At 39.9% G+C, this 14,523-nt stretch overlaps 1 protein-coding gene across 3 annotated transcripts; it reads right to left on the reverse strand.

The window, feature by feature from the left end:
• Nucleotides 1-1,516: 1,516 nt before the first annotated feature.
• LOC121324405 (matrin-3-like) lies at nt 1,517-14,194 on the reverse strand. 3 transcript variants are annotated; one of them, XM_041266239.1, is made up of 21 exons: nt 14,111-14,194; nt 12,012-12,832; nt 11,582-11,643; nt 11,184-11,222; nt 10,740-10,819; nt 10,141-10,190; nt 9,486-9,602; nt 8,782-8,907; nt 8,327-8,485; nt 7,996-8,120; nt 6,981-7,650; nt 6,609-6,729; nt 6,344-6,366; nt 5,860-5,982; nt 5,252-5,359; nt 4,969-5,100; nt 4,112-4,239; nt 3,680-3,995; nt 3,109-3,421; nt 2,799-2,914; nt 1,517-2,695 (listed from the first exon to the last, which is right to left on the reverse strand). In XM_041266239.1, the coding sequence occupies exons 2-21, from the start codon at nt 12,621-12,623 to the stop codon at nt 2,648-2,650; spliced, it is 3,468 nt and encodes a 1,155-aa protein (XP_041122173.1). In that variant the 5' UTR covers nt 12,624-12,832; nt 14,111-14,194; the 3' UTR covers nt 1,517-2,647. The 3 variants fall into 3 exon arrangements, with proteins under 3 accessions (XP_041122173.1, XP_041122171.1, XP_041122172.1); XM_041266237.1 differs by having other exon boundaries at nt 10,740-10,822; XM_041266238.1 differs by lacking the exon at nt 14,111-14,194 and adding an exon at nt 13,740-14,009 and having other exon boundaries at nt 10,740-10,822.
• Nucleotides 14,195-14,523: the final 329 nt, after the last annotated feature.

A 14,523-nucleotide genomic window follows, 5' to 3' on the forward strand; every position in this document is an offset into this window, starting at 1 on the left:
TTAATATTATACGGGGAATGTATATTTGAAGTGAATACAGGTGATTATAATAAAGGGGAAGCTATCTTTAAAAACATGTCCTCAGTCACCATTAGCACACTGCTTAATACAAACCCCGTTTTTGTTGAGCGTATTGTTTTCCAGTTCATTCACACACTAAGGTGAGGCGAGGTCCATTGTTCTCTCCCATCCCAAGTGCAGTGAGTTACACTGGCGCCACATACTCTAAAAACGTTATTCTATAATAAACTGTGTTTATGTGTGATGTTCAGTGGTGATTTGCTTCACAACAGAAAACAGGATGTGTACAGATCATTATAGACCTCAATCATTAGGTCATATTCACTTGTTTATAGTCTGTTTTTAACTTTATGACAAATAAACCTTTTCACAACCTCCAATGAATGGACTGGTGGATAAACACTATAAACGCATCTTTTTTTCTTTTCATGCTGAGAGTCTTGGAAATGTTTAATGGTTTGTGCTTGTTACACCCATGCAAGTGCACAACTTCCCAAAACATCTTTGCCAGTGTACCTTAATCATGCACTTAATGGACATCCCTGTATCCATGGCCACTACCCAGTAGATTGTGTGGTGGATGTATGACGTGTGAACAACAGACAAAGTTGAGTGACACTAAATGAATTCACTAGCAGTCCAAGTCAAGCCCAGGCAGGAAATATTAGTATGTTCACTCCCACTGTACTTTCATCAAATGGACTGAATTACAGTTCATTATATTTTGCACATATTCATTTATACAGTACAGCAAAACAATTTTGTTTGTCACAAGGGTCTACAGTCTTTTAGCATCAAGTCTCTTTACATCCAAAGCTGATCTATAGGTATGCCCAGCTCCAGTTAACTGTTGTGCTGTGTTGCATGCTGGTACAGTTTCACAGCCAGACTGTTGTTAAGGTCTAAAAATGTCAAATGAAAACAAGGAAGCCACAGAGCCGAAACCAAAATGAAAGTCACTTTAATACTGAAGCATGTGTAACACAAATGCGTGTCTTCAAACACGTGAACTATAGTTACAGTTTGTCAAACAATTACAGGGATGTCTGGTCTGGTACACCTTAAGTGTATGACTAAGGGGGATATTTTCAATGCCTGGTAACTTATGTCGAATAAATCTCTGTTTACGAAGCTGAGGAACTAAAAAAGCAAATCATATTTACAGAAACATCACTTAAACAGAGCATACAGTAAAGTTAAAATACAAAAAGCTGAGCCATTTTATCCTTCTGTACTCCAATCATACTTAAAAATCCCCCCCAATGTTTAACGTTTGCTTAAGTACATACTCAGAAGTCAGTCCTTAGCGTTTAAACATCAATTCAAGGATGTGAAAACTTATTCCATTTACAACCAAAATTAAAAAAAAAAAAAAAAAAAAAAAAAAAAGTTCTTCAAAATTGAAACCTTGGTTAATTCTGTGTGTCATATATTGAACATTTTAAAACCAAACCAGAAAAACCAACAAGGTAAAATGAATTGTTTAAGTAAATAGGTAAAATGGTTTGAAGTAAATTTTTCTACTTCATTAGCTTAAGGGTGTGCATTTTATGCTGTCATATATTGATGTCACTAATTACCAGAACATGTCCCTTTCCTTGCTCCAGGTCTGAGAAGTTGATTTTATTTATACAAGATACACTAAAACAGTCACTGCAGCAAATTTTTGTTGTTGTGCGAGTTAAGGGTATTAGCAACAATGATTCAGAATTTGAAAAGCTTTTGCAGCTTTTGTTTAGGTTCCAATTTGTCTGTTAATGAATTTAAATTAAAACGTGCTTTCTTTGTAATAAAGAGCTCCCCTCCTCCAAATCTATGAATTCCAGGACAGTTTAAACATCTACAGATGGGGTGGCCAAGCGTGACCCTTTCTCTCCTGGTCTTTGTTCCAACCCTGTTCTAAAATGTTTAATTGAGCCAATCAAAACTCCATCCAGATCCTGACATAGTTAATTATATCACTGTTAAAGGTGGAGTGGAAAGGCCCTCCAGGGCCGTGTTTGGACGCCCTTGCTCTACAGCACACCCTAGAAGGACTTCAATGAATTATCAGCTGTTAATATGTAAAACACTGGAACAAGATGTCTACTATTGCAATAACCAAAAAAAACAAAAACAAAGTTGAGATTCCAAAATTCGCAGACTTCTAGAACAATGTTTATAAAAAAAAATTATAGTACCTAACATGTGTTTTTCACTTCCAGCCAATACTCTGAAATACAATGTTTTAAAAAAAAAAAAAAAAAAAAAGGAGAGACCTGCAGAGAAACTGCACCTTCTATGCATAACACATTGAAGTGATCAGAAAACTCCCTTGGTCCGATTCTTTCATTTCCACGATTTGCAGTGCAGGGTTTGTAATGGCACCTCCTATTAATTCTGACTTCTTGTTTGCCCGTAACTAGATGAGATCTCCAGAAACATTAAAATACAACAACAAAATAGTAAGTCAGTCAGTCACTATTGGATATTAAACAAGGAGGAACTATGTACAGGACAGCAAGTTTTCCTTTTACCCATACAACATCTTTAATTCGGATGTGAATTCTTTTCACTGTATTTAATTATTTTATTTTTTTAAAAGACAGGCTGAACCCAGTGTCTTGTTGACTGAAACCCTTCTCCTTCAGCTTGACGAACTTTCTGCTGCTGTATTCTCTTTATTTAACATTTCCTGGAGGAAAAAAAAAGGACATGACCATTTTATATCAAAATTGTAAGCTACTGTACAAATACCAACAGTCATTCCTTTCAACACTATGACTGCAATATTTTACCTGCAGTTTCCGATAATGGGCCAGGCTGCTGCAGTGGGTGACTTTTGCTTCTTCTTCACTGGTGTAGAACAGGCTGCAGAGATTGCAATAGAAACCAGCCTTCACTTGCTCCACACCTGTAATATAGCACAACACGTATGGGGTTTGCATGCTTTACATGTATGTTTACAGTCAGCAAGCCACAAGGACTACAGCATTAAGATTCGGGGTTCCCACCCAATGACCAATGAAGTTACACAGCACTTGCTTGACACCATGGCTCACAGGCTGCAGCGAACACTAAAAACATCACCCCAGAATGTTCTCTTACCAACGGGATTATTAGGCTGGTATGGTCCCAGGGTGGTAGGTGTGGGCTCAGGATTGATGCTGTCCACAGTCTTCTTATCAGTACCAGTGTGCTGCTCATTCGCAGAGTCACATCCACCTCCTTTATGAACAATCTTGGTCTCCATGGGCTCAACCATCCTCAGCAGGGTCTCTTCTGTGCTCTCACTCTTATCCGCTTGTTTATGAAGGGCCTGGCTGCTTACTTTGTTAGCTGCAGAAGCCACAGCTTGTAGACCCTCTCGAAGACCTGTTTCACCACTTGCATCATCTGTTGTGAGTGGAATGTCAGCCTCCTGAAACACACACATCATATCAACAGCTTTTTTTTTTTTTTTTGTTATAATCCATAAATGAACGTATCCACTGAAATCCGGTTGCTTTACAAAACAGCTGTTTCACATTGTTCTGAATATGCAAAAATGTTTGTTTACCATTTCTCAAGACTATAATAACGTTGTTATAAAATGAATCTGAAGACTATGACTACAAAGACTTTCACGGCTGCCATCAGCCATTCAGTCCCCCACACAGACATCCTGGCTGCTGCTTACCCCTTCACTGGGGCTGGGCATCCCAACTGTCTCATTTTCATGTTGGCTGCCTGCAGCCTCCTTATCCAACAGCACCTTGTCCTTGCTTTGTTTCTGCTCCTCCTCCCTGGTCTTCACCAGAGACTCTCCTTGCTCCCCTGTCTCCTGGCTGCGCCCCCTTTTCTGTGGGGGCCCCTCCTCGTCCTCCTCCTCCCTTTCTTTGGTTCTGGACTTAGAGCTCCTGGACGTCTCATCCTCTTTCTTGCTCCTCTCCGGCCTCTCCCTCTTGGATCTTTTAGGAGGTTCAGGGGAAGGGGAAATGGAAGGGGGTCTCATCCTGCAAAAATTTCAAAGCACCAGGGGGGGGGGGGTTCACACAGCTGCAGAATTTACAGGACATTACAAACATACAGAATGTATTTATCATCATTATAAAACCCTACCAGTACCTACCCTTTCAGGAGTTTCTCCTTCCTGGACAGGTAAACTGACAACATTTTGCCGTTTAACGTTGGAGGGTTCTTCTTGTACTCCCGGCACATTTCCAAGGCAGAGCGAGAGGTTTCCATTTCAATAAATGCCTGAAAGAGATATCCATATTATTAGATTCAGATCATGCTATGATCTACTGTACTAAACCAAGGCACCTAAATGAATTCTATTTTAACTGTGATGCAAGTTCCATCTGCGGCAGTAACGGAACTACATAGCTTCAACTCCACAGAAGCAGTAAACCTGCAGTTTACTGTGCACTTACATGGTTTGAGCTGAATCTGTGCTATTGCTGCTTAATGAACTGAGATGACCTTCAGTGTTGTATAACTGGGGCTTCCAATTTTCAGTTTTAACCGATAAAACACCCACTCGATAGGAAAAAAAAAAAGAAAATCGGTGTCTATCCAACAAACATCGGAAAAACAATGGAAATGGTTACTCAATTCACGTTGACTTGACCCCTTTCCCCATAAAAAGCATACAAAAACCCCAGACGAATGTGACTGACCATTAGGATTTCATTGTGGAAGACAGCAAAGGAAAGAAGGTACAGTTGAAGTCTGCAAGTATTGTCTAGTTATGATACATATTGTGACGGAAAGTAAATGTATATATTAGTGTACAAAAAGCAAAAGATTCATATAACTCGAAAATAGCTCAAAATAAGCACCGAAAAATAAAATTAATAAAAACAAAAGCCCTGTGTATAATCTTTGACAGAGCACACATACACGTGCATAAACATATTCAAGCAACATTACATTTTTACGTTACATCTGCTACACTGATGCATTTCAAAACAAGCTTTTCAGTACCTCATTGCGGACCCAGATCAACACATAGCACTTCACTTTGCCAAACCGTCTGGCAAGCTTTAAGAGAGAGTGGATCGTAAAGTACGAGGAAGGCAGTTGGTGGAAGTAGACAACTCGTCCGCCATGAAAATTCTGAAACAAACATTGCAGATTTAAGACTCTAATCTGCTACAAGTTGAATGCCAATTCTTAATACAACCTTCTAACATGTCTGCTTTACTCCTTCCTGCATCACAATAGAGAAATATGTGGTTCCTTACATCAGTGTATATTTCAAACTTACCTTTAACAGACTGATTTTAACGCTGGCTCTATAAAGCATAGCTGGCTTGATTTTGTAGAAATCCACCATTTGTCTCGCTTCCTCAATTGTTGACATTTCTAAAACGGCCTATCATTGGGATAAAAAAATTTAAAAAATTACCCATGATTAACCTAACATAAGAAAATTGATTTTAAGTATTGCAAGTGTATGTGTGTGTGTTTTCTCCCCAATTCAGAACATTCTGTCAACACCAGTTGCCCACAACAGCTCATGAGAAGAAATGTCAGTGCTCATCCTAATCCCAATGCCACTGCCAATCCCACTGGTGTTAGGAACTGGACAGCAGACGATGCCGAGCTTCTGGCCCCTAAAGGATAAAAGACAACCCAGCACTCAAGCTGGCTAGTAAGGGCCGCTGCGGTCCCTGCCACTCCACCAGGACTGCCAGGGCCAACACGGCATTCCCTGAGGAATCCCCAGGCCTAGCTCATGTTTTATAAGGGATCACCGTTGGAAAATGGGGCTGGTGTGATGGTGGCAGTCCAACAAAGCCATACTGCAATGGGAATTTCTTCCAGTAAATTCTCTTAGCCTTCCAGAGTTTGTACATTCATGCAAATACGTACCTCATTCCTTTGTTCCAATATTTTGTAGAACACCACTTTCCCAAATGGTTCAGCCAGGCGGAGAATTTCCTTGACCAAATTGTAACCTTTCTTAGAGAAACTAACATTGACCATCTTCCCCCACTGTGAAACAAAAAAAAAAATTCTTCTAAATTGAACTACAACAAATGTCTTATTTTTGTACCATGCACAAAGAAATCTAATTTTATATTGGTATATCTTTATTTTAAAGAAATGTCTTTGACTGACCAAAGAGGTCATGGGATTCATTGTGTACAAATAAGCTGTTTTTTTAAAGAACAGGTTGGTCTTTATCTGGAGTATAATAGTTTAATATTAAAGTTAGAATTTTTGAATACTGAAATGCATTACCTTGAACAGAGGCAACTAAACATATTGACCTTTTAAGTATAAACAGTTTTTCATGGCCGGGTTAAGAATACAAATACATTCTTGTTTTTGTCTCAATGATATTTCAACCAACCTCTTTCTCTTTTTGTGCACTGCCTGCAACAGAAACAAAAGCATGATTACTAACAGAGACACACATTGTCTTCTCCTTCAGTGTCATAGGGAAGCTTAATGACTGTGGTTTTGGTAATGATTGATTGCATTACATATGGAATGCATGCCATTCACAAAGGAAAATTGACATTATTGGTAATATATATTTTGGTACAGCAGCTAAAATGGTTAGTTTACTGTGAACCAAGGGCTTTCTACATAGCCTCTTAATGAGGTATGCTTACTGGAAGACGAAGCAGCCGATTCCGAATCTAGTCTTGTCATTTCTGCCTCCTCCTCATCTCCCACCTCATCTAAAGTAACCAAATCCTCCAAGTTATCAGGGAACTCTGGGATTCCTTCCTCCTGCAAGACAAAATATGAGCAAGTGTCAAGCGGGCTTCCAAAACATTTCTAAAGAGTAGTTATGCATGGTAATAAAAACAGATCCCTGTCCCAACATCCTTCAGATTCTTTTACACAGCACAGCTTTTTCTATGGTCTTTAAATGCTTTTCTTACAACAAAAGCCATGCCTTACAGTATAACCCCTCACTGCTACAAAACACACACATACACCAGAGGTTTTCTGGCACCTGGATAAACTGTGGTTCTTACCTCCTCAGGAAAACAGGCCTCCGCAGCCTTCTCGTCTGCTGCCTGACTGTCTTCCTCCCCTAGGGCCTCCTTTTGGCTCTTGGATCTCTCCAAAGATTTATCTGCTGTTTCCAATCCCTGAGTCTCCAAACTCTCTGGGGCTTTAGCTGCCGGTTCTATTCCTTGGCTTCCTGGACCTTCTGGAGGTTTTTCTGCAGTTTCTTCTTCCTGAGTTTCTAAACTTTCAAGGGATTTTTCAGCAGGCTGCTCCACTTGGGTTTCTAAACTTTCCAGGCATTCCTTTTCTACTTGCTCCCCTTGGGTTGCTGAAGTTACTAAGGACACCTCCACTTGCCCTTCTTCCTGGATCTCTGAACTCTCCAGGGATTGTTCCTTTGGTTCCTCCCCTTGGGTTTCAGTACAGTCCAGAAATGGGTCAGGCTCCTCTGGATCTTCCTCTTCCCCAAGCTCCACTCCTTCCTCCTCCTCGGCATTGCTTTCCATATCCATCAACTCTGATCCCTGGTCTCCAGGCTCTTCCTGCTCCTCCTTCCCCGAAGATCCCCCCTCCTCTTTGGCTGTGGAAACTCTCTCCCTGGATCTGGACCGCTTGCGTCTTCCGGATGTTTCATTAGCCTGCCTGCTGCTGCCGCTATCCTTCCCCCTATGTGAAGCTTTGCCAGGTTTCACCCTATCAAACAGAATCAGAAATCACCCCAGTCAGAATATATGTAGACCAACTGTTTGAGCAGTGTAGTCTTCCTCCTCTACTGTCCTCATAAGTGCATTATGAACAGAACACATTTTTGTTATTTCTAACTATTTGCCTGCTGGGGACAAACTACTACTCAGATGATTGATTGATTGATTTATTTATATTATATATATATGTAAATATATAATATAGACTATATATATATATATACTATATATATAATATATATGTGTGTTACCACACAAACTTTTTTGGAGTGGGGGCAAATAGCTATTGTTGAACTGTTAAAATATGCAATTGCAATATGAATTATTTCCTTACTTCAGTCTCCTGTACTTCTTGCAAGTGATTATTTTGATTTTTTTGCCATTCAATTTGGGAGGATGTATTGTATAATACTTCACCATCATTTCTGCATCCCTAGGGTTTACCATTTCCACAAACGCCTAGGAAAAGCAAAAGGAAAAAAAAACAGATTCACATCCTTTCTTGCACAGCATTGTGCATTAATCCACTCTATCACCAAGCCTCTTTAAATGCATAAACTAGATTTACAATGGTTTCTTTTGTCAAAAAACAGTAACTTTGGAATACCTTAACATGCAAACTTCAATCAAACAGTTCCTAAAAATTACCATTTCTTATTTCCTACCTCGTGTTTTAAAATTAGAGAGTTCCACACAGGACCAAACCGCTTAGCCAATTCTATCAACTCTGAGTCTTTAAACTCTGAAGGAGGCAGGTTACAGATATAGACCACTGCATAGCCAGAGTCCTGGCTCTGCATTGGAGCTCGTACACGACCAGGTGTCTGAAACAGGGGGAAATCTATGAAAACCCTACTAAACAAAAACAAACAGCCACTCAAAAGAAACGTGTAAACCACTGGTAATTACATTCAATAATAACTACATAACAAAAAGCAAACAAGATATTTACTGGATTTCCATAAGTAACTGGTTGCAAATAAAACTTTACTTATAGATTTAGACACAGAATTTTTTGTTTCACTCAGAAAAAAATGTTAATTTATCCTTGCACACATACAATAGCACTGTAAATCAGGTACAGTTTCTGTAAAAGTAAAAAAAAAAAACAATGAAATACCTGAATCGTGTTAATTGCAGAAGACAAATACATTTGTACTGCGTGACCACGGACCATGGGGGTTGTACGCTGGTAGTATTTCACCATTGAAGCTGCTTCTTCATGTGACAGCATTTCCAGGAAGGTCTGAAGGACATATTATACCATTATGCTTAGTCCCAGGCTATTTTAATCATGTTGAAAGTACTTCTTAATGACCATGTAATTTACACACGTCACACTGCAAGCTGTTAGCAGTAGTTCTTTCAGGAGAGCAGCACAGCAACAATTCAATTTCCAATTCCTTTTTAAAATCAATTCAAAATTCCCTTGTAAGCAATTAACAAATTACCTCAACTGAAGTCACTGTTAGTCAATTAACCTGGCTTCAAATGAAAGCAGTTGAACAGTCACAATTATTAGTCTCTAAAATATCAATTCCTTCGAAGGAACTGAACTGGTTTCCTGCCTTAAACTGTGGTGATCAAGCACACCTTCAATTAGGTGCCTCAGCCACAACCTCTGGTGTGTGACGAACAAGTGATCAAAATTCAAAGGCTATGCAGTGAAAATTTATTTACAGTGGCAATTTCAAGCGGCTTGCAAACTCCATAAAGGCCTGACTTTACAAGTGAGAGCGACTAAGGCATAAATAAAGCCTACTTTCATCACAATTTAGTTCAGCCTCCTTGTAAATGCTGAATATTGAATACAGCATTACTTACCTTGTTCACTACCACCAGGTGATTAGCTACAGTTCCAAAAGGCTCCGCCAGCTCCAGCAGATCCTTCAGGTAACACGTGCCATTCAGATACTTTGCAACCACCACTTTTCCTCCTCTCTGTTAGTGGAAGATTCATTATTTTATGCATGTAGTGCAAAAATACAAACTGCATGTAGCCTCTTTAACCCAGCTAGATTAGGAGTTAAACTAGTATGTTAATTTTCACTGGGCAACACCATGACAGCATCTTCAGGTTTTCTGTACATACTGCAAGGCAGTTATTAGCAAACAGCACTGAAATTCCCCTTTTCATTTTTCACTGCTGCAAAACGAATCGCCTTGGTTCGAAGATCAGGTTTGTTAAGAGACAACGCAATTTGGCTGTGGAACGCATTATTTGCTTTAGACGAGACATACAAAATATATGACCAATTTCTGGGATCCCAAAATAGCGTGTGCAAATTCAAATGAAAAATGTTCAGTATACTGGGGGGGTGTCTTAAACATAAGTGAAATCTAAGGGTTCCCTATCCCCAAAACCAGTAGTAAATGAAAAGCAACCAAAGCCAAGATGGGTCAAGCAAACTACCTTAAAAACGTGCCCTGTTGGCAATCAGTTCCCCTCATATTTCAGCTGGTAACGAGTCACACTTACTTGTGCTTTCATGGCATACCGTCTCTTATCTTGACTTGAAATCCCTCCACCTTAAAAACAAAATGGAGTTTATAAAGAACATGATTTACGTTTGCATGCATCCCGTGCAAATGTTCAGCATTTAACGTGGGGCTCCATAGTGGCGCATCCAGTAAAGGAACTCTGCGTGCACCAGCGACCCCTGTAGACTGGCTGGGCGCTTGTCGAGCTACATGGTGCTCCGAGGTAGCTGCATTGTGGCAGGGCTGCAGAGTGAAAAGAAGTGGACGGCTGATGGCCTTCGTCTCTCCCGAGTCAGCAGACGGGTTGCAGCGGCGGCCAGGCTTACGAATTGGGAATTTCAAATTGGGCAGAAAATGGGGCAAAATACAATTTACGATTCCAAATTAAAAAATAAATAAATAAAATAAGACAAATATGCTACGGCCCAGTGAAATCAAATCAGCATAATTAATGAGCAAACAGTCAAGTCGGTAGCTACGCTTTAATGTACGGGTTGCCTACTTCAATACTGATTGACCATTGTCTTAAAACAATAGTCCAGTTTATTTCCAAAATAAAATACACTGGGTTTTGAACTGCAATAAATCAACTATTACCCTTGTTCCAATCAGAGCTTACTCCTCTCCGCTGATGCCCAACTTCTCCATTGATAGCTTCCACCTCAAGAGGATCCTGCCTGCTGGAAAGAACAAGCAGTGCATCCCTATTATAAAAATTACCCAACCTAAGGAACTGTGTTTCTCAGATGTAGTAAATGGAAATCTCCTATATTATTATACTGGCACAACCTGTTTCATACCATTGCTATAGACCACAGACAGGACCAACAGAGTTGAACAGCCAGTGCACCGTGGGATTTCTTTGGAATAAGGAACTACTAGGATTCTACAGGCTCAGGCAATGCTGGCGAATTCTGATGCTGAGAAAACCTTTTGGAATTATTGCAACTCAGAAAAAAGTAAAGGGGAAGGTGAAAACATAATAAAGTAGAAAGGCGATGTAACTAATATTCTTGCTTTCAAACATGACAAGCAACTCACTCTCTGCTCTGCATACTCTTGGGAATCCATTCTGGATACCTGCAAATCAAAGTAAATAGTTAAGAAATGTAGCAAATGTATTTCTTTAAAAAACAAAAACAAACAAACAAAAAAAACCTTGGGATATTTCACACACACCATCAAAAGTCACACTAATAAATGCCAGGAAGGAGTAAATATAAACTTGCCTGTACAGGGCATTGATCACTAATCAGTGAATGCTGATATGCAGGACAGAAAGAGTGAAGCTTGGTTTTGAATAGGTGGAGATGCCACACAATGAAGCAGAATGCATCAAGCCATCACAAGGCTTTTATTCAATCCAATTCCAATGAACTGTACCACCATTTAGCAAATGAATTTGACACAAACACAATATATAAATAAATCATTCTTACTGATCCAGGAGGAGCTTCCGACTATGTGCATGTAGTGACCCATCGATATGACGGCTCCAGGACTGCAAAGAAAAAGAAACACTGCATTAAAACATTAGTTTCAAACACAGCTGGGGAGCAGACCCAGGGTGATGGAACGGCAATATAGGAAGCACCGGCCTGTGTTTCTTCTGCTAGCTTACATAAAATACCAACTTGAAGCAGAGGCTCTAAAACCATACCATATAGATAGGATTGGTTACTCCAATATAGTTATATTTAAATATATATTATATATATATTATATATATATATATATATATATATAAATACGACAAAGATGGTCTACCACTATGATTGTGGAAACTTTTATTCAACCTTCTAACTTAAAATAAATCATTTAATTAACACTAATGTAAACACAGAAGTTTAAAAATGTTCATTCACTTACCTTACTAGCATGCACATAAAAGTCACAAAGGGTGCACACATGTGGAAAGGTACTGGGCACAATTCCATGGTAATCCTCAATCTTGCTGATAGACGGGGACCCTGTCCTCCTCTCCATAAATGACCTTTCAGACACAGGACCCCTCCTGCTGTATTCTGACTCATAGTGACCACGGGATGGTTCAGGATACCGGTCACTGTCGCCTCCCTTCCCCTCATCGTAGTCAAGCCGCTCGTAGCTGCGAGAGGGACCCTTTCTTAGCTGGCCATATTTCCTGACTCCAGAAGGTTTACTTGGGGCTCTGTGCGGTTGTTCTCGTGAGGACGAGCGATCATCCCTAGAGCGCTTCGATGCGGTGCCCCCTTCCTCGGCTCTCTGTGCCTTCAGCTGCATGATAATCTTCGGCAGCGTCTCCACAGTGAGCTGATCCTCGGGAATGTGCGTCAGCGAATCCAAGTCTTCTGGCGAGAGGCCAAGGGTGGTGAAAAGGTTCATGGCCTTGTCTACGTTTTTGCGGCTTTGGGAGCCACAGGCATCCTGGCCTTGCATGCTTGTGTCTGAACTTGTTCCAAGATCAAAGCTGTCCACCCTGCCGCTGCTTTGGTCCGTCATACCAGGGCTTGCCAGAGAGGATCAAAGACCGTGCAGTGGCAAGGACACAGGATCCTGCTGGAAATCCCTCCACAGACCAGCTTTTTAATACAGAAGTCCGTATTATCCCCCCAGCGACAAAGACAGTCTAGCTAGACGTCAATGAAGAGTTCAAAGGAGTATGAACACAGCGATGTCAGTTTCCTCTTCTGTGATTCTAGCAAAGTGCTCTGTAAAAATACAATTGGTACAGATTATAAACACCAGACAACTTGTTTTATTTAGCCAAGTAAAGTCATCATGGGATTACTTTTCAATTTTTCAGACAGTCACAATAAGCAGCAGATGCTTACATAACAGGTGTTCGTCTTATGCAACCAGGAACTGATAGAAAAAAAGTCTGACAATTACCGATTGGTACTTGCCTCACACACCAGTTTTCTACTGACACTGCTTATTCAAACTTTAATGTCAACAGCCACACAGCTCAAATGCGCAGGGGCTGAAAAATCTGTCGCCTCATTCATATTCCACTGATCTTTAGTGTTTGTTGTGCAGAAAGGGGCACGGAGAAAAAATAGACACTGAACCTCATTTTAAACACGAGAAGGGTAATAAACTACGCAAACAAAGAAAGCGATAATGTGCAAAAGTAGTTTAAATCGTTCAGTCTTATCTTAGTACCGACTTTTAAGGACTGACGGACCTTTAAATCTTATTAAACGTAGCAATATTTGTGTCCTGCTGTCACATATACTCAAGAGGGTTCCTTTTTAATTATATAACTTAATTTCACATTCTTCACCGACAAAAAAATTAATGAATGAAATCTTTAAACATTAAAAGGAATTTGGCTTTTTTAAAAATTAATTTAGCTTTGCATTCAGATTAATTTCCTAATTTTCCAGTGTGTTTATCGACATAGCTTTATTACTGGGACGGGGCAGGTTTATAAGAAGCTTAATCGGGGATAAGGCATCGACAAAAACTTCTCTACCAGGATGAAAATAAAAACAGGCGGTAGACTAAGGTCGTGTGGAGCTTTAGTTTGGTTTCCTGTGCAATGCAATCAACTATTTCAATTTGTAACAAACCCTCACCCCTCGTAACAAAAACAGTACGCACTTGCACACTAACCTGGACAGGAGAGTCGGCCTGCACAGCCTACCTTCAAAATATAACCAACGCCATGGAGGGCCGAAAATTAACATTGCATGTATAGATTTTAGAACACAAAAAAAGACAAGCTTCAAACATTCCAGAATCCGTCTTCATAATAAATATTGCACCGCTTACAAAACGCTGAAAAAAAGACGAGAGCTTAGACAACAAAACTGAAGTGGTCTGCAAGGAAACAAAACACATTCAAATACAGCAAGCGAAACAAAACAGGACGCAAGATCCCGTTTCTTGAACCTGGCCGGCTGACAGTATTCTAAAGAATAATTCAAGCTACAGCAATGCTGGACATAATAACAGTAAGATAATTTTTAAATCTATTACCGTACCACGCTTTTTGTTTAATACTTTCTTTCGTAGCGAACGTGACACGGCTTCCTGCCTATCCAGGCGTCCTCCTAGACCACAATCCATCTCGGCAACTTCCGCACCAATGTTCAGTAAAAAAAAAAAAAAAAAAAAAGGCAGTCCACAAGGTGTTGTTAATGGCATAGTAGATTATAGATTGTGTTGGAGTTTTAATTGAAAAATAACTCAACACAACGGAAACGATTATATTTGTGTATTTGTGACTATATTACTTGGTGCTTAATGAGTTCAACGTTGTTTTCTGCATACCCCATTGATGCTGTTAAATATTACTTGCACACACACACACCTGCCCATAGCGATTGTATAATAAGCCTACAAAAGCCAGAGGTGTCAAAGTAATGTCATGGGAATACTTCAAGATTAAGATTTG

Source organism: Polyodon spathula, chromosome 12 (assembly GCF_017654505.1).
Source record: "Polyodon spathula isolate WHYD16114869_AA chromosome 12, ASM1765450v1, whole genome shotgun sequence".
Classification (NCBI taxonomy): domain Eukaryota; kingdom Metazoa; phylum Chordata; class Actinopteri; order Acipenseriformes; family Polyodontidae; genus Polyodon; species Polyodon spathula.